Here is a 26,837-nt window from a genome sequence, read left to right on the forward strand (position 1 = left end):
TTGTGGGTTTTCTACTTTCTGTATCACATAAAAGAAAACATTATTTATTCCTCTGAAGATCATCTCGCAATGACATAGTATTTGTTAGTTATCGCGCGTACACACACACACACACACACACACACACACACACACACACACACGGTCATGAAAGGAACCATCCTGGCATTTGCCTGAAATGATTTGGAAAAAGCTAAGTACTCCTGAATATGAGGTCAGTGTCATAACTGCAAATTGTCACGGACCTATGTAATCAATTTTGTACACTGAAATTAAGAGCATTTTGAAAATGAATGGGGAGGAACTTCATAAATTAATGTCAACTCTTGTCTTTGGCAGAAAGAATTCTGCATATTTGTTTGCTCATATTAAAATTTGTAGTAATTGTATCCCCTTATTACAGGAAATTAAGCTTTTCACTGATGCCTTTTAAGTGACAAAGGTTTTTTCCAAAATACTCATCTATGACTGTTCGGGAATTGCAACAAATAATTCTGCTCAATTCTATGTATTTTTAAGTCAACAACGTGGTGGTGAATATTCATACCAATCAACCGAGGAGAAAAAAGTTATACATGCTAATTCTAGTTGTTTACAATGGTTTATAAACAAGAATATTTTCCAGTGTGGTTCACATATGTAGATCATATGACTGTAATTATGATGGGCTCATGCTCAGAGGATACTGAAAGGTCTACACCTTTAATTTACTGTTTTGCAATAGTGGCACTCTTGCGACATGCACCTCATACAGCTTGATACGATGCAGTCTATCTTAGGTAAGAGGGAATTCAGAGCTTTCACAATTTCCGTTCCTCAGTTATAACATGAATTTTGGGATCAAAGTTTATTTCATTTATAGTGTTGCCAGTGTGGAGATTTTTCCATACTCCATCTGAATAGTTCACAATCAAATAGACATTTCTCATGTGCAGTGTTTTACACAAAATTTTAAAACTATTGGATAGTTCATTTGTCTTATCTTCTTACATCTTGCTTAAAGAAAACATGTCACTTTCTTTCATTGTGAGAGAGCATTTTCTTATATAGCAAATAATTTCCTTTCATTTACAATTTTCTCAGCTTCATTAGTTGATTTCCTGCCCCCCCCCCCCCCCCTTTCCAAATTGCACTGCAAGCCACCCCAACGCTGTGTGTCTAAAATGCAACAAAAAATCACTTAGTATTACATACCTAAACAACTCAATGTCACTGACCTTCCAAAACACAGCTTTGAATGCCTTCTCATTGACTAGTACATAATTAGGGTTCAAGGAAAGTAACCACATAGTAAACATAGTAATACTTGCAAATAATTATGTCAACAAATGAAAGTGAATGCATAATCTTGAAGGTAATTTTCAGACATTTACCTCATTTGGAGACAAAATGGTGAATTGCCTCAATTTTCAAATAAGTGGCTCATAATGGTAAACTCTTAAAGATTTAAAGTTGTTCCTAAAGTTGAGTTTCTGGTTAATTATGGACCTCCATATTTTCTTTTAATTGTAGTTGAATAAAAACTAAAGATGAATATAGCAGGGACAAAAAGTTTAAATTGTCTGCAGGCAAGAATATTACAAACATTACTGATATTGAAGGAAACTCAACAAATAGCAAGATGAGTTTTAAAAATGTAATGGTTCCATTAGCATTTGCGAGGAGGAAGTCGAGGTGGCACATACTCCCCTCTGAATCTGGAGTACAGAGTTTTTATTCATTACAGAACTGTCATACACATCTAGAAATGAATTCTCTGGAACATAGTCTTTTGTCCCCTACAAAATTTACTTCTTATAACATGACGTGTTAAAGTGAACAAACTCATTTATATAATGGAAATTTGTCTTTCCACCCCCCACAAATTTCTGCAAACATTCATCAAAGAGCTTAAACCACTTTCAAATTACAGGTGATCGTTACACAATATTACAAGTTTATGGATACAGACCAAGTTACCACTTATCAAGAAGGAAGGAAGGAGGAAAAAAAGAGAAATTTTAACAAGTTAAGGGTTTTAGAAAACACTACATACGAAAAGAGCATTTAACAAAAGTATCTAATGCGAAGAGCAAACGATGTTACAAACACAGAAAGCTAAGAGAATGAAGCAGCCATAAAAAGAAAGTGCAAGTGCTTCACATACACAATAATACAAACTTGGGAAACATCTCTCAATCAAACCACACAATTCAGACTAGGGAACTTAGTATTTTTTCAGTGACTGATGAAAATTGCATAAGATAAAGCAGCACGTTTATGCAACCAACACACTCACATAATTAATGCCAATAAGCCTTTCTATATGTCTGCAACTCGTGGTCTCACGGTAGTGTTCTTACTTCCCGAGCACGGGGTCCTGGGTTCGATTCCCGGTGGGGTCAGGGATTTTCATCTGCCTTGAGATGACCGGGTGTTGTCATCACCATCATCATCGTTCATCCCCATTAGGGTCGGAGGAAGGCAATGGCAAACCACTTCTGCTAGGACCTTGCCTAGTACGGCGGTGCGGGTCACCCGCATCGTCCCCTGCGCGCGCGCGCGCGCACACACACACACACACACACACACACACACACACACACACATTATGTTGACTTGTCTCTGTTGTAACTGATTTATGCTTCAGCACCACTTGTTCACTAATTTAGATCACACTGTGGATACACGAAATAATAGGTTGGGGACTTCATGGTATATCACAGAACTGAAATTGTATTTAATCCAACATTAAAACTAACGTTCTGGAATGTTGGAGGAGAGGGAAAAAATATTTGCTGCAGTTACATAAAGATTAATTAGAAACTTCTTTATTAGTTCAGAATGAGATTTTCACTCTGCAGCGGAGTGTGCGCTGATATGAAACTTCCTGGCAGATTAAAACTGTGTGCCCGACCGAGACTCGAACTCGGGACCTTTGCCTTTCGCGGGCAAGTGCTCTACCAACTGAGCTACCGAAGCACGACTCACGCCCGGTACTCACAGCTTTACTTCTGCCAGTACCTCGTCTCCTACCTTCGCAGGAGAGCTTCTGTAAAGTTTGGAAGGTAGGAGACGAGGTACTGGCAGAAGTAAAGCTGTGAGTACCGGGCGTGAGTCGTGCTTCGGTAGCTCAGTTGGTAGAGCACTTGCCCGCGAAAGGCAAAGGTCCCGAGTTCGAGTCTCGGTCGGGCACACAGTTTTAATCTGCCAGGAAGTTTCTTTATTAGTTGCATTACATGTACTAAGTGGAATAATCACGATTCCTGATGTACGACAACTGTCTCAAATTCTTCCTGAAACAATATTTCAATTAAATGAATGATCAACATGCTTTTTGTTTCATGGAAACCATTAGGTATGAGCAGTCTGTGTGTGCTTCTAGCATAGATACAGTTCCCGTTCCCAGAAAAACAGATTGCAATGATTATGACTCAATATAACTTTTGAATGGAAGGTACACAGCAACATGATTACTGACATATACATTGTAGTCAAGTAACCAAAATGATAAGACACTGATGAATCAATGTCCCCTACTCAAGCTTGTTACAGTGTTACAACAATTCTAAGTTCATCTTTATGTCGACTGCTTGTTTGATAGTCATGTTTTGATCATTACATTCTGGCTTTAACTTGTTTTGAAGGATAAGATCCTAGGCCTTGCTGGGGTGATACCATTGAGATGCATGAAGTAATCATCCACAGTTTACATTCCAATGGATTTTTTTCTTACATTCAAGTCAGAGAAGCTGTATGTCTTGGTTAGAGGCTCCCTTTGTTTAAACTCTGTAGAATGCTGAATTATATCACAGATTTCCGTAACCACTGATTAGGATCTGATGTCACACACAGGCATGTGGGACCTCCATGGGAATAAAGCATGGAACTTCAACATCCTAGCACCGGTCCATACCATAATGACCCACAACTTGGCCATCTGACTAAGAACATCATAAAATGCCAACAAAATGTTCCAGAAACTCAAGTCTAAAACAATGTATCATGAGAAGGTTTTAAAACATTAAAATTACCTCTGCAATTCAGTAAGCACGTCAGACACTACATAATTTCAAATGAATCAAACTATAGCAATAACACAATGTGGTGAGACCTTTATCACAATAATGTATTGCATGTGTGGGTACTTACAGGGTAGCAAGATATTGTTATGTAGATGACCAGTCTACAAGCAGCTTGAGATGTCTCAATGGTCAGACAAAGCCGAGCTGTTTGACACATGAATAGTCATTCATGCAGGAAAAACAGTGAATGATGTGAATCAAGCTCAACATATAACTGTCAGCCAGAAATATTAGGGCTACCACAGAAAAACTTAACAACAACTTTGTATTGTGCCAATGCATATTTTGAAGTCACAGTTCCACTATCAGGTCATTCTGTTGTAAACTATTACTGCAATGTCACCAAGTCAAACTCTTGGGAATTGCTTCATTCAGGTATCAAACAGAAAATATACTAACAAAATTCATACAAAGTCATTTATGGTATGTAAACATTGCAATGAAGGTTCAACATCAGAAAACAGGACTTATTATCAGGTTTCATCTTTGGCACTGTCTTCGTTGCCCAAGAACGGCCATTATGAAACAATTTTTTAGTACAATACTAGAACCTCGGTGTGGGCATTATGGAACATAGAACTGCAACTAATTCAGAAGTGTCCTCTTAGACATTAGAAAAACTGAGAAGATCCATTGAAATCAAGTAATTACCGGAGTTGGTTTTTGTGTGGCAATGCTTGGCCACATACTGCCTGGCAATCATAACAGTTGTTGCTATAGTTCAAATGTAAAGGTTTTGAACATTTGCCTTGGAGAACAGGCTCATATCAAAGCAATTTCCACCGCTTCAACCATATGAAAAAATGACTTGGCTACCAGTAACAACTCCACCACAAAATTTGAAGATGCTGTCACAGGCAACACAGTTTGAAGCAGCTGATCATTATCAACTTGGTAAGAGAGATGACAAATAATTTAATCTGAATGGTGACAATGTAGACATATAAAGGAAAGATGAAGTCTGAAGATTTCCCTGTAAATTTTTTTAACTAACTTTAAAGTGATGCAAAGATTGGCAACTAGTAGTAAAACTGTGCACTTCACGAAACACCTTTGATTAAAATGTTAAGTCAAAATTGGAATTACTCAGCACCTGCAAGTAACAATTTGCTCGTGATTTATTGGAGTGATCACATAAGTTCAGTAATTGGTAAAGCATATAGCAGGCCGATTCATCGGCAGGACAACTTACACTTTGACCAAGATGTAATGGTTATTTGTAATTCATTTTTATCTTTTAACACTGGTACTTTCATCCTCACTCAATGTGTAATATAATGAACACGCATCTTAGAACATATGCACCTGGAAATATGGTGCCAGTCCCTCAGTTATTAGGTATCTCATTTTCTTGAACGAAAGTGAAAAACGTCCAGGATCACTACGAGGGAACATCATCTTAAAAACATTAAAAATATCATTTCATGAGTCCATAGAGTGATTGGAATCACTGATTTCACTTTCTGATCAGTTCAGCTGTGGTACTTAACATCTGCGTTGTTTACATACATAATGAACTCTAAGGTTCTGTCTCATCAGAAACTTTTAAATGAAACTGGTGTCATCCAAGTTTAATTTCAAAGTTACACATATACACTCCTGGAAATTGAAATAAGAACACCGTGAATTCATTGTCCCAGGAAGGGGAAACTTTATTGACATATTCCTGGGGTCAGATACATCACATGATCACACTGACAGAACCACAGGCACATAGACACAGGCAACAGAGCATGCACAATGTCGGCACTAGTACAGTGTATATCCACCTTTCGCAGCAATGCAGGCTGCTATTCTCCCATGGAGACGATCGTAGAGATGCTGGATGTAGTCCTGTGGAACGGCTTGCCATGCCATTTCCACCTGGCGCCTCAGTTGGACCAGCGTTCGTGCTGGACGTGCAGACCGCGTGAGACGACGCTTCATCCAGTCCCAAACATGCTCAATGGGGGACAGATCCGGAGATCTTGCTGGCCAGGGTAGTTGACATACACCTTCTAGAGCACGTTGGGTGGCACGGGATACATGCGGACGTGCATTGTCCTGTTGGAACAGCAAGTTCCCTTGCCGGTCTAGGAATGGTAGAACGATGGGTTCGATGACGGTTTGGATGTACCGTGCACTATTCAGTGTCCCCTCGACTATCACCAGTGGTGTACGGCCAGTGTAGGAGATCGCTCCCCACACCATGATGCCGGGTGTTGGCCCTGTGTGCCTCGGTCGTATGCAGTCCTGATTGTGGCGCTCACCTGCACGGCGCCAAACACGCATACGACCATCATTGGCACCAAGGCAGAAGCGACTCTCATTGCTGAAGACGACACGTCTCCATTCGTCCCTCCATTCACGCCTGTCGCGACACCACTGGAGGCGGGCTGCACGATGTTGGGGCGTGAGCGGAAGACGGCCTAACGGTGTGCGGGACCGTAGCCCAGCTTCATGGAGACGGTTGCGAATGGTCCTCGCCGATACCCCAGGAGCAACAGTGTCCCTAATTTGCTGGGAAGTGGCGGTGCGGTCCCCTACGGCACTGCGTAGGATCCTACGGTCTTGGTGTGCATCCGTGCGTCGCTGCGGTCCGGTCCCAGTTCAACGGGCACGTGCACCTTCCGCCGACCACTGGCGACAACATCGATGTACTGTGGAGACCTCACGCCCCACGTGTTGAGCAATTCGGCGGTACGTCCACCCGGCCTCCCGCATGCCCACTATACGCCCTCGCTCAAAGTCCGTCAACTGCACATACAGTTCACGTCCACGCTGTCATGGCATGCTACCAGTGTTAAAGACTGCGATGGAGCTCCGTATGCCACTGCAAACTGGCCGACACTGACGGCGGCGGTGCACAAATGCTGCGCAGCTAGCGCCATTCGACGGCCAACACCGCGGTTCCTGGTGTGTCCGCTGTGCCGTGCGTGTGATCACTGCTTGTACAACCCTCTCGCAGTGTCCGGAGCAAGTATGGTGGGTCTGACACACCGGTGTCAATGTGTTCTTTTTTCCATTTCCAGGAGTGTATTTAATTGAAACTGAGTGGTTAAAAATTGCCTGATAACCTTCTGTCTCAAAATCAATAGAGCAAGAACACACCCTGCAACCTAGTTCACTTTCACTAGCTTTTCCCTCCACATGCAGGAACTTTACTTTCCAAATTACCTGTCTTCTAAAGGCAGTGGCTACAGAATTTGCATTTTCCTCATCTCTCAAAAGTTTATTTTCAAAACTGAACAGAGTATCACAGCAGCATTCTTCTTACTACAGCAACATGAAAAACTGCAACAAAAATAGACTCAGACGTAGTAGAGGAATAACTGATGCTAATAATGGTTGTGAAAAATACAAGGTATTTCAAATTTCAGAAGCCCCTCAGGTTAGGTTTTATCTACTTTCAACATTGGAGCACTCCAAAGAATTAAATGAATGATCATCAACACAGAGACTTGGAAACAAAAGTAAACAACTTATTTCCTTCCTAAAGGAGCCAAAAGTTGAAAAAAGTGAAAACATGTTTTAAAAAGGAGTGACTAAAGATCAGAAATGTGACTCACTCTTCGACCAGGGTACTGAACCATGTACAAAGGAGTGCACATTTTGTTTGATCTGTCAAGAGCATCAAAAGCTGAAAAACCTGAACTAGTACACGACTGAAAATAAGCAATATTTGCATGTCTGGTTTATGTGCCTCTCATCACACAACACATCAATTATACATCAAATTGTTATCTTTAGTCTTTTCATTACTTATATTCCATCAAAAGTACTGTCTGTGTTGTTTGAGAATCACTGACACCAAATCTAAGGTGATGTACAGTCACTCAGTGAATGACACTAGTTGGGGCAAATTCTATGCACTTGTCGCTGTCAGGCTGCTGTGCAATCAAAGCTGGCTCCATTTATCATTCCCTATCTGGTCTGAACTTCATGTTGGGAATTCCTTTTTTTCCCTACCATTCTGTATAAAGTATATAAATGTATGCCATCCTGGAGGACGACATTAATGTAACAAAAGTCAAACAACATTGAAAGCTGCACTCAGTGAGAAGTGTATGACAGAGATTCAAAACTACGTGCACAGTTAAACCATAAGTATATTGTATTATTCCTAGGATTTAAATTGATTCATCATCTGATTAATACTCCAGCACATTCAGCAACATTATGAGTCATTCTGTGCCATCAAATTTTTAACTGTTCACAAAATGAATTAATTCAAACTCTCTAAAGTAAAAATGTCCATTTACTCTCTCTCATGGTCAGTTTCACAATGTTAATATCTTGTGTATTGCATCATTAGATATATTTTACACATATGAATGTCAGACAGCACATTTTAATGTGTGAAATACATTTCATTGTCCAATTTAATTTTTATTGCATCCTGCAGACTATTTGCAAAAGAAACAAGTTCACATAAAATGAAGCTTCAGTGAGTTCCTTCTGTAGGGATGAGCAGGCATTGTACTGGCGAAGATGTACGGTGAGCACAACAGTGAGCAATGAATACCTCCACAACGAACAATGTGCCATCTCTATCCATGTTATTTCTCTGTGACAGTCATCCATGTCCAACTTTTTTACACAACATTTACTTTGTTGCAGATTGTCTTTTAAGCAGCAATCTCCCACACTGCACTGCCAACTACTAATATCCAACGTAGATGGGTACAATTCAGTGGGGCTGATGACTGTGAAAACTGATTACCGGCATATTACATTGTAAGAGGTTTTCAGTTTCCTGTGGTGTATGTTATATAGTCAGTCTCATATGAAAATAATTTTAATACTTATTTTCAATGACATTTCTTTACCGTAAGTTCAGTACTGAAGTGTGTCATGCTTCACACTCCAGAAACAGCCAATGGGAACTGTTACATGAAACTAACTGCATCAAATAGCACACACACTTTATTATGACCCAGTCCAAACAACTGGTTATTTTATAGACAGTGGTCCTTTAAACTGATAGAAAATTTGTACTGACCATTCAGCTGCATTACACCTTTGGTTCTTGAGCTCAAGGACATTCCCTAAAACTATAATATTGCCCCAAGGGTCCATGTTGTTGCCACATGTGACTGTTCAGCTGATAGAAAAGTGATTCCCAATTGATGAAGAGATTCAGCAGGTGAAACACAAGTAAGAGCCTAAATTACAGAAAATATGTCAGATGAGCATGGATAGTTTGTTACTTACCAGTTCTGGATTGAAACATTTTATTTTTCACTGAATCAAAAGGAATTACAAATGCTTGTTTTTAACGCATCTCCTACCACCCTGATCAGACTCTTGATGATTCATGTCCTCTAATACATAATGTTATTGCTGACATTTAATTTAATGTGCCATTATATTTATATTTTTTGGTTTCTTTATTCGTATTCAGTTTTGCGCTGTCTCCATATCTGATTGCCTGTGTAACGGGACAGATCACAGTAGTGCTCAGAGCTGAAGACAGAGTGGCAGGATTTGGGACTTTACCACCATAGGACAATGCACTGCCTGTTCAGCAACAGCAAACTGCATCCGTATCAGACTGCAAGTCAGCAGCCTGGGACACTGACCAACCTTCAGTAAGTTTCTACAACTAACCAATTACACACAAATAAGGTCTCTTCCACAAAGTCATCCCAGAGCAGCTGCATTTAAGGTGTGGAATACATGACCTATGATGACTGTAAAACAGATTTACCAGTATGGTACGGCACTGTAGAAATCTCGAACAGTTAATTCTGCAGGGATTATGCCTGTGATGAGCACAATGTTTTTTCTTTTCTTGTTCAGCTTTGTGCATGTGCTGGATGCTTCCCACAGCACAAGAAAGGCATGCATTTTCTTCTGGGTATGAAAGATGTACTTCAGAGTACATAGCTTCCTGTCCTTGGTGGGAATCAGTCATTCCAGGTGCATTTGTTTACTAAGAATGTGTGTATTTCATAAAATATTTCTTTTCATTACGTCTGTTGACAGTAAAGAATGCACAATGGAGTTCATATCAAAAGTTCTTAATGAAAATTTGAAAGCAGAGAATTTAATTAACCACAAACTATGAAATGTGAAGTCTGATGAGCTGTGAGTGGGAATACATAAAACTATTTCATCAGTGAGAAAATTTGGTGAAATACTGCTCAACTTTACAGCCACTAAAACCACACTCACCCCATTTGCAATTTCAAGTTCATAAACAACAAATATGCTACATTATTTGGGGAAGGGGAGATTATCACTTCAAACTTGCAAATGAACATTGATTTCACGTACAGTGATACTGGTTGCTTTATCTCTGGAGAAACAGCATTATGCGTTTCACCCAGAAGAAACACAGTATAACCCCACTTTTACGTTCCCAGAATTAACGTTTTCCCGCCATTTATGACATTTTTTAACGGTCCCGTCAAATTTCCTATGACCACAATTTTAATTTGCACCTGATTTTGCATCAACATATTTATAATTTTCCCGCGATTTACGCATTACAAAAAAATGTTTTGTGGCGAAAATATGATGCTCACATAATGTTGGCCGTCCAATAGTATTTACAAATATTAAGTGGTTAAGTTTCTTGACACCAGGGCACTCTATTCAGTGGATTTGAACCGGTAAACGAGTAAAAGTTGTAACAATTCGTGCCGTATCTCCCGCCGCTGGCAAGCTCTACTTGGCAAGGTGGCTGATGGGAGTAACAAGGTTCATTCGAATGAAGATATCATGGCCAATCACAACCATTTCCAAACTGTCTCTACCGCGCAAATGCAATTTCGTGATTGTTGTGATCATAGTGACACCTCTGTCTAACCATATTTAGCGTGTTTTGGCGTATGGCCATGTGGAGCACTAGTTAACACCGTCATTCACTTTGCATTGCTCAAATGTTTTTAGTGTAAACAAAGCACCGGTTACGTAGTGCATTCATGCTGAGCAAAATGTGTTTCGAAAATTTATTCTCGTTGTTAAGTGCAGTATTTACGTATGTATTTTTTGTAACATTACACAAACAAACAATGTCAGTGATAGTTTTGTGTGTGTGTGTGTGGGGGGGGGGGGGAGGGGGGGAGGGTGTCTACGTAACTGATGAGGCACAGTACTTGATAACCTCAAAAAGACAAGTGTACAGAGCAAGAGACGCAGAACACCACATATTCAAACACCATACAAAATTCTCAAAACGTATCATGATAAGCATGAAAACATACGTAACTAGTGCAGTATTTCATTACTTAAATAATGAATGACAGCTGCAGGCTTTCCAAAAACATCTATTATGATGTTTGAAATTAAGTCACACGTTTCCACTTCCCAGACAGTTATCAATTCCAGTTACATCAGCGGTTTTTATTAGATAATAAACATTTATTAGATGATAAAGTCCCTGACAAGTCTTTTGGTGCCTTTTATGTACATATATAATACATAAAATGCAAGGGGGTATCCTATAAGTAACTTTTACAGCTTAAAATGTTATTCCCCACATTTTACATTTTCCTGCATTTTACACCTTTTTTTGAAGTCCCTTCAAAAGTAAAAGTGGGGTTTCACTGTATACATTATCAATTTGCTAACCACAATACTCAAACACTACATTAACATTTGGTATTGATTGTAAGAACGTTCAGACAATATTGCTGCATGCACTTTCCCCTTCAGTATGTGCTTTTACACTAGGAAAGTGTCATTATGGAGCCATAAATTTATAGGGTGTAGATAATATTTCTATTCATGGAGGGTTCAACTGTATACCTCATTTGAAAGTCATGTACGAGGCATATCCAGAAACTGAGTACAGTTTCATTCTTCCACCACCGCAGCAATAGTGTAACAGTTCCACACTCATCTCTTTGGTTCATTGTCTTTCCACTGATGCCGTCACTGCCAGATTTATTGAGTTTACATTTGTTAGCAATCGTACAAAATATTTAAGACTATCTCTGAGCCCACCAACAATGAAGGGCTTTCTGAAATATGGTTTTTCAACACAAAGAACATCAAGCCAACCGAAATTCATCATCAACATGTAGAGATTTATGGTGAAAATGTACTGACTGATGGAATGGTGTTTTACAGGAGATTGTCACAAATTTTCTCAAGCTGTGTTCCCATTGGGTTCCAAACATGCTTATGGATGTGATATTTCTTACCAAATACAGCGATGAGGGAGATGAATTTTTAAACAGAATTATGACCGGTGATGAAACTTGGGTTTGTGATGTCACTCCAGAATCACAACAGTTGACTGAGTGGAGGCACTTACATCCCCCAAAAAACAAAACACTTAAAACACCGCTGTCAGCACAAGAAGTCATATGCACTGTGTTTTGGACACACAGGGCACATCACTTGTTCAGTCCCTTTGCAGAGATAAAAGTATCAATGCGGTACGATATGATGAAACACTGAGAATACTTGACAACATAAATAATTGAATAGATAATAGAATCTCCTCATCAAGCAGCAGCAGCAGAACACACATATAAAACAAGGTTATAATTAGGCATTACATGTGTGTTCTGCCCATTGGTGAGTAAACTTTTTATCTATACAATTACATTATACTGTAAAAAATTGATTGTTTTCACTGAGAATACTTCCGTGCACAATTTAAAACAAAAGGTGTGGAATGCATTGTGTTGCTTCATGACAAAGGATGTCCCCATTCTGCTGGAGTCAATCAAAACCTTATTCAACAATTTGGTTGGAAGCAGGGTGCTCACTGTACAGACGTGAACTCTTACCTTCCGACTACCACTTATTCTTGAACTTTAAGTGTGATCTTGGAGGAAAGCCCTTTGACAGCTTAGAAAAATAACTTAGGAGAGACTCTTTCTCGTGAAAATAAATTTTTGTTTGAAAAAAAAAAAAAGTTTTTGTAAGTTTTTTTCCCAAAAAGGTACTTATTTTCTGAACATGCCTCATAAATAGGATGTATTTTGCTGATTGGAAGGTGAAAATGATATACAACATTTATTTTTTCGCAAAGCAGTGGATGGTGAAATTTAATTCAAAGGAACTGGCACAGCTTTGTGTAATCTGATGTTTCTATCACTGACAACACCCTAAACAAACTTACATTGTATTTAAAATCAATGGTTTGTAAAATATTCTAAAGAAATATCCCCTGTATTTGCCCACATTAGTCTGCATAACACTCATATGGGAAAAGACAATGAACATAGCTTTGTTCTTGAGAGATTTGGGCCTACTAACTTACATTTAATACAGTTACAACAGTCCTATAAGCAAATAGCTTGAGAACTTACATGCTACTTGTTGCCAAGCAGTTCACACAAAAATTCACCACTATTTTGTGACAATTTTATATTTTACACAATAAAACATGAAAGAGCATTTTTTACAAGACAGGAATAAATTAACTGTGTGCTTCATTCATTTCAAGCATAGTCTCAACACTATACTACACACAATAAACGACAGCATCCTGGAGAATAGTTAATTTGTGCTGACAATAAATAGTTAGTTACTTGCAGCAGCAGGTTGTTGTTCCTTGAACTTCTTCATTCTAGATTCTAACTCTGGTCGGAAATGTCTAATCAAGCCCTAAAATGAAATAAACATATTACTTTGATATTTCATATAAGCTATGTAACCATATAATCATTATACATCTATTTGTTATGTTTACCTGCACTGGCCAAGCTGCACCATCACCCAAGGCACAGATTGTATGACCTTCAATTTGCTTACTGAGTTCCCAAAGCATGTCAATTTCACCAGGTTCAGCATTACCAGTTATGAACCTATGTATTATTTTATTCATCCAGTTAATACCTTCTCTGCATGGAGTACACTGCCCACAAGATTCATGTTTGTAGAACTCTATCAATCTTGCAATTGCTTTAACAATGTCTGTCTGTTTATTCATTACAATTATAGCTGCTGTGCCTAAACTGGTCTGACAGGCAACTAGCCCATCAAAATCCATGATGGCCTCTTCACAAACACTGAAAAACGCAACATACAAATATTAATTCCAGCATTATTATAAATACATAATTTTACAAGAAACTATAGCCAAGAAACTACAAGTTTTGTGTGTGTGTGTGTGTGTGTGTGTGTGTGTGTGTGTGTGTGTGTGTAAACCTTCCCGATTACCAATTCCATGGCAAAAAACTGAGTGACAGAAAAACAACTGAAGTAATGAATCAAACACAAAAATGCTAGGGCAATAAATGATTAGAGATACAAAGTATGAGGATGAAAAAGTTTTGGAAAAATAAGAACAAGTTCACTAAAGCTACTAATCGTTCTACATGCTCATTATAGGACTAAAGAAGTATAGATGTTATACAACAATAAACTGCCACAATTATGCAGACTAGCTAACGTCATTGAAGGCCAAAACAGACTACTATTGCCATGGGTAGTCATCCTTTCTCATAAACTGATAAACAGCAAATAACGAGGTACTGGAGTTTCCTGGATGAAATGTACACAAAATTATAATTCTTAAAATTATGGCACAAAATTGGTGGCCAGCACATATCTTCAAGAGAGAACAATATTGCCAATGGACACATATAAAAGACATTTCTATTTACAAAACAAGCACCTTGAATGAAAAGAAAGGGCAGGTTACTCATCTTTAATCTTTTACTATTTGTCCCTCTCTCCTCCCCAATTAAGGAACTACTTATGCCACAAGCTAGGATAGTGTATGCACTTTTAAATGTGTGTGTATTGGCAGTGGACATATCTGTCCAGAAAGTAAATAATGGCCAGCAATTCTCTCATATAATTTTAAAGTTTTCTCAGGAGAATATTTCCTTTTGATAGAATTCTAAGTTTTGCTACTTAAATTGGCCTACCTACACTATAAGTTCCACACGTATCTCCCATTGTCAGAAGATCTCTTGCAAATCAGCTATCATTTGAATAAAAGTATTCAGGCCATGCTTCCTGTTCACTAATGAGGTGGCTATGGGAAACACGTAAAAAAATAGAGACTTTATACAGAAATAACATTTAAGTTCTCTCACTGGAAGATGGATGAAGGATACAAACAACAGTAATTATTTTGATCAGCCAAGAGATCTATTTCTGACAGTTCAATACTGTCTCAAGTTCCACTATTAGATGTAAAATTTCCATCTTCAATATTAAAATGGAATGAGGCTCATGCCATTTGTGTGTGTGTGTGTGTGTGTGTGTGTGTGTGTGTGTGTGTAAGGAAAGTGGAGCTGGGGGTGCAGGTGTCACAGCACATCAACCAGAATACGTTTTCAAAAATTACACAATACATTCATGGCTGCAAATATTATATGGAAAGAACCTGAAAATTAGCAGGCTACTGACAACTTTGTTAAATTATTTTTCGATTAGATTACATAAAAGTTTAATCTTGTCAGATTTCAGAAAAAAAAAAAACGATGTACCGTGATAAATCAATCCCCAATATCTACTGTCTCTCTAACAAAAACTACAAATTATATCTAAAAACAAAGATGATGAGACTTACCAAACAAAAGCACTGGCAGGTCGATAGACACACAAACAAACACAAACACACACACAAAATTCAAGCTTTCGCAACCAACGGTTGCTTCATCAGGAAAGAGGGAAGGAGAGGGAAAGACGAAAGGATGTGGTTTTAAGGGAGAGGGTAAGGAGTCATTCCAATCCCGGGAGTGGAAAGACTTACCTTAGGGCGAAAAAAGAACAGGTATACACTCGCGCGCACACACATATCCATCCGCACATACACAGACACAAGCAGACATTTGTAAAGGCAAAGAGTTTGGGCAGAGATGTCAGTTGAGGCGGAAGTAAAGAGGTAAAGATGTTGTTGAAAGACAGGTGAGGTATGAGTGGCGGCAATTTGAAATTAGCGGAGGTTGAGGCCTGGCGGATAACAAGAAGAGAGGATATACTGAAGGGCAAGTTCCCATCTCCGGAGTTCTGACAGGTTGGTGTTAGTGGGAAGTATCCAGATAACCCGGATGGTGTAACACTGTGCCAAGATGTGCTGGCCGTGCATCAAGGCATGTTTAGCCACAGGGTGATCCTCATTACCAACAAACACTGTCTGCCTGTGTCCATTCATGCGAATGGACAGTTTGTTGCTGGTCATTCCCACATAGAATGCATCACAGTGTAGGCAGGTCAGTTGGTAGATCACGTGGGTGCTTTCACACGTGGCTCTGCCTTTGATCGTGTACACCTTCCGGGTTACAGGACAGGAGTAGGTGGTGGTGGGAGGGTGCATGGGACAGGTTTTACACCGGGGGCGGTTACAAGGGTAGGAGCCAGAGGGTAGGGAAGGTGGTTTGGGGATTTCATAGGGATGAACTAAGAGGTTACGAAGGTTAGGTGGACGGCGGAAAGACACTCTTCGTGGAGTGGGGAGGATTTCATGAAGGATGGATCTCATTTCAGGGCTGGATTTGAGGAAGTCAAAACAAATTTATAGATATGAATCCCGCGTAAATTCTGGTGGTTAAGGTACCTGCAAAAAGGTCACATTTTGTGGTTTCGATATTTGGAAACAATCTGAAGAAAACCACCATCTACAGAGTGACCTGACACTTAACCTACTTTTACTACGGGATAGGTTTTCTTAGTGGACAGCGATCATGTCAATGATTCAGTTTTTATTTATTTTATTTTTTTAAATATGAACTGTAAAATTCCTCTAAGAAGTTTGTCCAGGTGGTGCAATATACTCTAACTTGTATTTTCAATATTAAATTGTTTCAGTGTCACATATTTGCTCAGAATTTCTTGACAATGCTTTGTACTTCACAAAGTAGGTCTGCTGATGCATTATGGCCAACTGCTAGGTACACTGAAATATTTTATTTTACATAATTTTACATACAGTACCATTTTACCTATGAACTACCTCCATGAGTTTATCATTTTTACTACTCAATTTTCTCAAATTGGAAGTGTTTTTGGTTCTGAACAAGCACTATCATTAAAAAAAGCACTGCTGTTAAAAAGAGTTTAGCCTTTGTAATTAATGCAATAACCGAGTTATTTCTCGAAGTATGTTACACAAATTATGCATAATTAAATTACACCTAAAGAAGAAAGCACATATTCAATGTATTGTTTAGATAGATATTTTAACCTTATTCGCCCAAAACAATATCACCAACAGGCAAAATAAAACTTTTACCAACAGTTCTTCTTCAGGTTATTAAGTCAAATAAAATGTTAATTTCAGTTTTCAAAACGGCGAATGAAAGTAGGTTTCAACTGCCACGATAACACGATGCGTGTTAGGATGCTGCTTCCAGGTTTCAGGAACATGTACTGTCCCCGGATTGAATCTGCCCAGTGGATTAATGACAAGGGCCAATGTGCTGGCCAGTCTGTATGTTGTTTTTAGGCTTGCTGACTCCATGGATGATGATGATAAGTTGGGATGAGGGGGCACTCGACATCATGGGACGCCACAAACTTCACAGAAAGGTGGATCCTATCCCCAGAGGAGGAAGCTGTGTGTGAAAGGGCTATGCCCGATATGCAGTCTGGTAAGCAAAACCCCCTTCCAGCGGCGAGGCTGACACTAAGTCCGCCAAGCTTTTGTGGTCGGTTTGAGTGACTGCAGTTTGTTGTCAGACACCTGAAACCATTCAGTCTCCCACTGATGCATGATGCATCGGTCAGAAAATGAGATAATGGTGTGCAACGGGATGGGACATTGATGGACAGCACCATCCCAACATGCTTCCTAGGCAGCTTTATCAGCCATGTTGTTATCCTGTACCCCAACGTGGCCAGGTGCCCAGCAAAAGATCACCACCTTGCCACGGCGCTGGAGCTGCTGTAAGCAGTCATGGACGAGCTGAATCAGCAGGTCTACCGGATACAATTGGTGAAGCGGACTCCATGGAGATATGGTCACAAAAAAGAAGAAAAAGAAGAATAATTAAAGTAGGCTTTGATAAAGAATGTTCACAAAGCACATATTAAAAGTTGTGCTATATGAGATTTCTGTCTTACATGACACATCTGAATATGAAAAATTAGTCCTAGTTGAAAACAGCAAGACCTCAGCAAATACATGGCCAGTCTTTTAATCTGGAAGATTACAGACAGCTACTGAGCTCCTAAACAGCAACGCCAACTGATTGTTATTTTCCAGCCTTCTTTAACACTAGAAAATATGACAAAGAAATATGAGGATTCAGCAAGTAAATTGGATTTCTTTCAGAATAAAATGAAGATTATAAGGTGCATTAATTATGAAAGATACTTAGTAATACAATGCACTTACTGTTTTGGAATGAGAGGTGTAGAAGAGCCTCCGGGTATAATAGCTAATAAATTATCCCATCCACCTGTGACACCACCTGCATGTATTTCAATAAGCTCCTTCAAAGGAATGGACATCTCCTCCTCAACTGTGCATGGATTACATACATGACCTGAGATGTTGAAGAGCTTCGTTCCAGAATTTCTGGGTCTGCCAAAACTAGCAAACCATGACCCTCCTCTTCTACAAATGGTCTGCAAACAAATGAAAATTTATTAAATTCATAGATTCAACAAAACTGAATATATTTCTCCTCTGTAGTGAGAAGTTTTAATTAAAATGGGTGCACTAATCTATTGTTCTGTAATGTGACAACCATATACAGGCATATTAGTGAGAGCCTCAGCAGTGAACTGCAGCGGCACTGATGGTGGGCGAACATAGAACATTGTCACTGTAACAATTCAACAAGGCCCACAACAATGTTGTGAGGCAGGTTAGCTTGCTGGAACAGTGAACTCAGGAGTACTGCACAGACTAGTGCAGCAAGGGGCAACGCAGATTTCCACAGACAGTGGCAGCAGTGTTTCAGGATACTTAACTGGTAGTGGTGCATATGTACAACAAGCACACTGATGCCAACTATAATATTGGCCAGTTCTGTGATAGAATTGTTCTGAGTCTCACAGAGCAACCAACACAATAGGGCTACGCTGGATGAAGACCTACATGGAACTGACAGCAGAGGTCACTGGTTCGAGGCCACAGCAGGCCAACAGCTCTGTGCAGTAAGTTTCTCCCTAGACTTGGTGTCATGGTGCAGCTGGTCTCGCCAGGTCATCTCCAACAGCAAGGGTGACTTCTGCCCATGGCAGGTCACTTCCTATTTGCACCTGCCAAAATCCTCCACCATCAGACAGTGTCTCAACGCAGTGGGCAACCCCACCATGATGCCATTGGACGGTGCCAGGGGCTGCCACGGCCACAGCAGCTTCTAAATCACACACTACTGGCACAGGGTGTGTGCAGCCAGCTTACGTAACGAGGTTGTGCCAGCAATGCGAAGTGTGCAGGCAGCCAGCCCAGCAGAATTCAGTGGCCAGCTGGCCACTGACTCAGAGTTTCAAGAAGACAAATGTATTCCCGAAATTTCATTAATCTACATTAATTATTTCTTAGTGTTAGGACTTCTTTTTTTTTCCAGCTTACAACATTAGATGAAACCAGAGCCAGTTTAACGCGTAAGTGACACACAATGGCTACCGGCGACATCAAGGTGAGGGGGAGCTGGAGGAGCCCCAGTAAAAAAGTTATACACAGGATGTATCTTCATTAGTACTGAAAACTGATGCAGGTGAAAGTATACAAGGGATCAGTGTGTGAGAGGACATCAAACGGAATGTCACTTTGTGTGGAAGAATGTTCTCTAACTGGCCCTGGATGAGACCAAAGCTCAGCTCAAAGTTTTTGGTGTGTTTCTAATGTGAACCAAACTAAAGGGTGGCAGCTTTGTGACTACAAAGATGTCATTTTTGAACAATCTGTTTAGAATTCAGAACAAGTTGGGCTGTACACATTCCAACAGTAGCTGACTGTTGTATTCATGTGGATTAGTATACTGAGAGTTTTTGATTTTAACCTCTTTTTTCTTTGTCACTTCATTGACACGTAATGTTTACATATATATTGAAAACAACATCCTTAACATTAAAAATATGTAGAAGGATTGAATCAGTAATTCAGTTTTAACACCAACTGGGAATCTGTAAGTTATTTTTTAAAATATCTAGGTTTCCCTACTTCACCAAACTAAGGTTACATTCAAACGATAAGACTAATTGGATGCATGAAATTCTGCTTTACGTACCGGAGCAACAGCCACAGTCTCAACATTTGCAACAGTTGTAGGGCAGCCAAACACTCCAACATCGGCTGGAAATGGTGGTTTTAGCCTTGGCTTCCCCTGCTTTCCTTCCAGTGATTCAATAAGTGCAGTTTCTTCACCACAAATGTAAGCACCAGCTCCACGATGCATGAATACATCAAAGTCATAGCCTGAACCACAGGCATTCTTTCCAATGAGGCCTGCCTGGTATGCCTGGAGGAAAAGGTCTGATTATTACTATACAGCCAAAAAAGTGTGTAATATAAGGAACAATTTTAAGATTAATAAGATATTATTACTTTTATTACTTAAAAATGAAAACACTCAAAATCTGAATCAAACCACTAAGTTTTTACAGAGTACAGCAATATGTCTCCCACATATTCAACACAGATAAACATAATTTACAAAAAGTACACATAACAAGTTCTTTACTACCTTGCTTCTCAAATGATGATGCCCATATGATGGCCATCAGGGTCAAAATACATTACAAATCATTGTACTAAGTTCTGCACAGCCCTTTTCAGGAAATAACTAAAGCCCTTGATACTACTCACCAACAGAAACCTAGACCTCGGGAAATGCTACAGATTAGGCTGTCGCCACTGGAGCACAGACAAAGCCAACCTCTGGAACCTAGGGAGCAGACAAAGTACTCTCATACTCCCACTTGCTGTGCCTGCTTAAATAATGGGCTTTGGTGCGAAGACATTTAAAGGTAATAAGATCAGTGGAGGATGGGTGCCACAAGGTGCGAGTACAATCACAGATGGTGGTGACAATGGAACTGGTTGGCGGTGAACAGAACCCATCAAGGGTGGAACAGTAATGCTGACAGTGTGAATTATCTTCTCAGACGTCACGAATGACTTCATCAATCTGACAATGAAAGTATAAACATGACCTAGCAGGTATATAGAGGCCACTGAAGGTGTAAACACAACCTAGGAGGTATATAGATGCCAATCAGCACAATGCAAAGACCAACAGGGTAACCTAGCCATCAGGAGGTGGGAAGGGGAAAATTAATGGGAAACGGTTTATTGCAGGGGTCACTGTGTGGCGATCACTGTATGGTAGAAGAAGGGGAGGGCAAAGATCAAAGGTAGAGGAAGTGCCACATGCACACTAAAATGAGTAGGTGAACCATCATTAAGAAGGCACAGGTCATGGTCTACAAGAAATTTATAAATGAGGTGCCCCTGACTATACGAAGAAGCACTGCCCCACGAAGGATGGTGTGGATTAAAATCCCCAAGGAGAAGGAAAGGAGGGGGGAGTTGCTGAAGGAGGGCAGTCAGGGCTGCAAGTGTAGATGGCCAGTCAGAGGGGAAGAGAGATAGCAAACCATGACCACAGAGTCCAAGTGGAGCCAAAAGGAAGCTGCTTCCAATATGGTACAAAGGGGGATTCATATATTAACATCTGTATGAACAGGCATGGAAATGCCATTGGAAGCACTGAAGGGTGACCCCAGGGATCCAAATGAGATGGAATCAATCATGCCGCAGGGTCATCCATCGCCAACAAAGAAGGCATGCAATCTGTAAATAATAGATCAGACTCAGATTGCAAGGGGGAGATGGCACCTCCAGGAGCACGGGGAAGGGGCATGGCTTGTCCTGTTTGTTCCTCTCTTTATAGGACAAGGAGGGAAGGGTACGGAGGGAGAGCGGTATTCTGCACGATCCAGAACTAAGAGAGAGAGAGAGAGAGAGAGAGAGAGAGAGAGAGAGAGAGAGAGGGGTCGCAGGAGTGGCAATGGCACCCAGAACAGAAGGCGAGGGGACTGCTGGGGAGGGGGAGAGGAGAGAGGAGAGTGGGCAGTGCTGGAGTAAGGAGGAGGGAGGAGGGAAAACAGACATAACGGAAGCAAATTTAGATGTCCTCTATATGGGATATAGTCGGTCATATTTCTGATGGGCCTCAGTGTCAGATAAATGATTGAGGGACTTTTATTCCTATATCATCTTTTCCTTCTTATAAACTGGACAATCTGGCAAGCATGGAAAGTGAAAGTTGTGACAATCAACGTACTAAGGCAGCACAACACATGCATGGGCTTCCCTCATGGAGTGGGCGTCCACATTTGCTGCATAGATGGTCTGCTGTACAGCGGGAAGATGTGCCCGAAACACAAGTACCGAAAACATAGCATGTCTGGTAGGACGTACTGTTTCAGGTTACACCAATAAAAATAACCTTTACTTTTTCCTGGCGGGTATTACCCTCAAATGCCAGAATAAAGGTGCTGGTATCTGTGTGATTGTCCTTATGACATTTCTGAACACGACGAACAAAATGAATGGCCCATCATTCCAGAATGGTCGAGTTCCTCTTCAGTTTCGAGGATGAGGACCCTATGAAAAATTATTCCCTGAACTATATCCAAAGACTGGTGAGGAGTAATGGACACCAGGATGCCACCAAGATGGTCACAAGCACAAAGGGCTGCAGATTGGTTGGCAGAAGTAGTTTTGATCAACAGCAAATCTGACAGTACCTTACCGAGAGATTCCACTTCGCCAAACTTATCCTCGATATTTTCCATGAAAAATAATGGCTTGGCAGCACTGAAAGTGCCTAATGCCCATCATGTAGCGGGGAAAGTGTTTCACCCCAAGCCGGTAACAATGACCCTCCTCCAAGGGTGTAGCCAGTGAATCTAAGGCCATAGGGTCATAAACAGCAGCATTAAATGATCCATTACCAACCAAAGGGATGGCTGTACAGAAGGACGGCCAGTTTTTTGGAGCTTAAGGGGAGCCGGAGGTGGTCAAATCCAAAAAATTACGATTTTTTTGCTACCAAAAATTAATTGGAACATTCCTCTTTAATGTAAACTTTGAATTATTGTTCTACTCGGCCTAGAAGTGGAGTTATTACCATTTTCCCCCACGCCTGCAGAGGAAATGGGCGGCTGCTGAATGCATCTAACAGCCTCTCTTGACTTCCTGGCGAACTGCTTGGGATTTTCTCGGCCTGTTACGCATACAGCGCCTTATGTTATGCATACAGCGAGTGTGCAAGGGTTGGCTACATTGTTTTCTGTGACAAATGAAGCGCTAAGAGCACGGAACATCATCTCTTTGCTGTTTACCGTTTCGAGCTAGTTCAGTGTTGTGCTTGTTGTTGGTAGTATTATACTTCTTGTGTAAAGCGTTGTTCTGGTTATGATGCCACGTTTTAGTAACCGTGTATATAAGAAGAGGAAGAACGTAGGGAAAAGAAAATTAACACTAATACCAAGTTGCGATACTACAATTACTGAAACAGTGCGTTGTTCTGCTAAGCAACACATGGCCGGCCATAGCCCTGTGACATCTTCTAGCAAGAAGCTCACTGGTGGAAGTGACAGATTTCGTGAATATGTTAGTGACAGTGATGATATTAACAAAGTACTGAATATTGGATTATTATCTTCTGTGCTGAAAGAAAGTGTTCTGTGCAAAATGTGTTCAAGTATAGGAGTGGGACTAGAGATAACAAAGCACTTTGGTTTAGCTTGTGAGATAAAGATAATCTGTGCATGTGGCAAGTATCAAGTGACTTTTTACAATTCACATGCCAGTCTCTTTGGTGAAAATGGATGATCTAGTGTGTTTAATGTGAATGTTCGACTTGTGTATGGCCTTCAATCCATTGGAAAAGGGTCTGCTGCTGGTAAACTGTTTTGTGGTATTATGAACTTGCCATCGCCTCCAAGCAAATTTGGGTACTACCGTGAACTGGTAGGATCCTCTGTTGAAGATGTGGCTTTGAAAACCATGAAGGAAGCAGTGGAGGAATCTGTAGAAATGAACGGTGGTTCTAGGGATTTGGTAGTGGCATTAGATGGTTCCTGGCAAAAGAGGGGTCATAAATCCCTGAATGGGGTTGTAACTGCTACTTGTGGTGATAGTGCAAAAGTGATAGATGTTGCAATATTATCAAAACATTGTAGGTGCAAAAATAAAATCAAAGGAGAGCACAGTGGAACCTGTGAGGCAAATTTAGTGGATCAAGTGGAGCAATGGAAATGGATGGAGTGAAACAAATTTTTGAACGTTCAGTTCCCAGATACAACGTTAGGTACAAATACTACCTTGGGGATGGTGACTCCAAAGGTTTCAAGACTATAGAGGAACTGAAACCATATGGAAATGAATTTGTAGTTGAAAAGTTGGAATGCATTGGGCATGTGCAAAAGCGTATGGGTGCACAGCTTCGAAGGCTCAAACAAACTTTGGGTTCAAGTAAGCTCAGTGATGGAAAGACAATAGGAGGGAGAGGCAGGCTTACTGATGAGGTAATTGAACGTCTACAGAGATACTATGGGTATGCTATACGGCAAAATACTAGTAATGTTAGTGACATGCGAAATGCAGTGTGGGCATTGTTCTTTCATACTGCCTCTTCCCATGAATACCCTCAACACAGCCTGTGCCCAACAGATTCCTGGTGCAAATATAATGCAAAAAAGGACTATGATCACAAACATGGTTTGCCAGCAGCTGTGATAAATGCAATAAAACCAATTTTTCATGACTTAGCACAGCCAGAATTGCTACACAAATGTCTACATGGAAAGACGCAGAATCCTAATGAGAGCGTAAACAATTTGATTTGGAAAGTGATTCCTAAAAGGGTGTTTGTAAGCATAAAAACACTGAACTTTGGCATTTATGATGCAATAGCAACCTACAACCAAGGGAACAGTGTGAAGTGTAAAGTTCTGAAGGCATTAGGATTTACAGCTGGGGTGAACACTGTACGAGCACTAAGAAATATTGACAGAGAAAGGATAAGAGGAGCAGAAAGAAGAGAAAGGCATATGAAGTATGATGGAACAACAGGCCAGAAAAGAAGACAGAAGAGGAAGCTTTTGGAGGATGAAAAAGAAGACCCTGATAATCCATCCTATAGTGCAGGAATGTATTGAGGGACTTTGATAGTCATTTCCCGTAAATTAGAATTTTTCAAATATAAGGAACATTTTCTCAAAATCCACTCAAGCTAGAGAGATGAAATTTTTATACAGCACTCCTAGTGGTCAAACTTACATTGTAACACAGTCATTTGGCAATATGTTCAGTAGTTTCATTTCAGTTTAATTATAAAGCAATTATTTGTAAAAAAATTTGGGTCATTAATAAAAAAATAATTGGAAGGAAACGAGAAAAGATACTCCAAAATCCCTCTGTCATAACTGCAATACTAAACCACTCTATATGTAAAAAAGAATTCAAATTTTTCTATTTGGTAGTTTATTCATAAATGCTCCTCAAACTTAGTGATTTTAACATGGGCAGCATAGGCACCTCCGGCTCCCCTTAATACGTTTCATATGCAAAGCATCTGTCCTGATGCGACCCACACTGATCAGGAGCTCTCCTCATGGGTGCCAGCCAGCCACAGCAAGGGTTATCTGGCATGGCTGTCATTGTCGGGAGTTTCAACGACAAGCAACCGCTTCTAGACATACACTGAGAAGTAACAACTCACATATCAGAAGTATGATCCCTTTGTTATAAGGGAGCTCAACCAGATGGGTACATAACAGCCCCACCACACAGACTAGCTACAAGTGCTGGCAACTAGCAGGATGGAGTGGGGGTCTATGACAGGGAAAGAAGAGGAGGGTAGGGGAGGGGAAAGAGGAATCCACATCATAGATGCTAGGGCGTGACTTCTTCCACAAATGGCTCACATGGCAGCACAGATGGCTGGGAAACACCTGGCCCGTGCCTTGGATACCTTGCATAATTAATTCTCCCTCAAGCACTGCCTTTCTGCATTTGACGGGGTTCTTTTGTTAGCTATGGAGGATGCTGCTCCCCAGGTTGTGAGTTCCGCTTCCTTATGCCATAATGAACAGCAGCTTCTGCATATTGGTCATTAGTGGACCTCTCGCAACGAAGCTTTGGCCCACCAGCATATATATTGGCTAGGCATAGCTGGGAACACGATGCGGCTTATCGCCACTTGCACTAATTGTGTTCAGCAATGGGCAGCACACACTTTTTTCCCCCTGGCTGATGCTGCAGTACCCATGGGAGTGTCTACACATCGATTTTGATGGACCCTTCCTAAATCAATATTGGCTCATTGTGGTGGACGCCTATTCAAAATTCCCTGTGTGGCGCATTGTCTGTCCATGTGCAGGGCAGATACTATTTCGGCCCTGTCTAAGATTTTTGCAATTGAGGGACTTCCATATACAGTGGTTATCAATAACAGCCCCCAGATTGTTTCTCGAGAATTTTCATCTTTTTGTCAGGCTAGTGGTGTTTGCTGTCTCACAGCTCACCCGTTTCATCCTCAACTCAATGTTGAGACCGAACACATGGTTCCGATGTTTAAAACTAAGATGCAGAAGTATGTATCTGGCAGGTCTCCCGAAGCCCCTTTAGACCGTTTTTTACAATTCTCACTGTTCCACTCTGTTGGATGACAAGAGATGGGTGGAGCTGCTACAAGGACACCAACCACAGGCATTCCTTCACCTGCTGCATCTGATGTTGCGCCCAACATATTGAGTACACAACGGATTTTGCCGGGTGCACCTATGTTTGGGCTCATGGTTTTGGACACCAGCTGAAACTGGTTAATGCTGTCATCAAGCGTCGCCGGGGCCGGCACCTGTGTATCATCTGCACTCCTGACAGGCGCACATCCGTTCAGAGCCTTGTCT

At 40.6% G+C, this 26,837-nt stretch overlaps 1 protein-coding gene across 1 annotated transcript in view; it reads right to left on the reverse strand.

Annotated features, from left to right (window-relative positions):
* Positions 1 to 13,356: 13,356 nt before the first annotated feature.
* LOC126162899 (NADH dehydrogenase [ubiquinone] flavoprotein 1, mitochondrial) overlaps positions 13,357 to 26,837 on the reverse strand; it is a 48,364-nt gene continuing 34,883 nt past the window's right edge. The window contains exons 6-9 of the mRNA XM_049919707.1: positions 20,144 to 20,374; positions 18,298 to 18,530; positions 13,699 to 14,017; positions 13,357 to 13,613 (exon numbers count right to left, since the gene is read on the reverse strand). Of these exons, the coding sequence (XP_049775664.1) occupies positions 13,530 to 13,613; positions 13,699 to 14,017; positions 18,298 to 18,530; positions 20,144 to 20,374 (867 nt within the window). The 3' untranslated portion in view covers positions 13,357 to 13,529. The remainder of the gene's footprint in view (positions 13,614 to 13,698; positions 14,018 to 18,297; positions 18,531 to 20,143; positions 20,375 to 26,837) is intronic.

Source organism: Schistocerca cancellata, chromosome 2 (assembly GCF_023864275.1).
Source record: "Schistocerca cancellata isolate TAMUIC-IGC-003103 chromosome 2, iqSchCanc2.1, whole genome shotgun sequence".
NCBI lineage: Eukaryota > Metazoa > Arthropoda > Insecta > Orthoptera > Acrididae > Schistocerca > Schistocerca cancellata.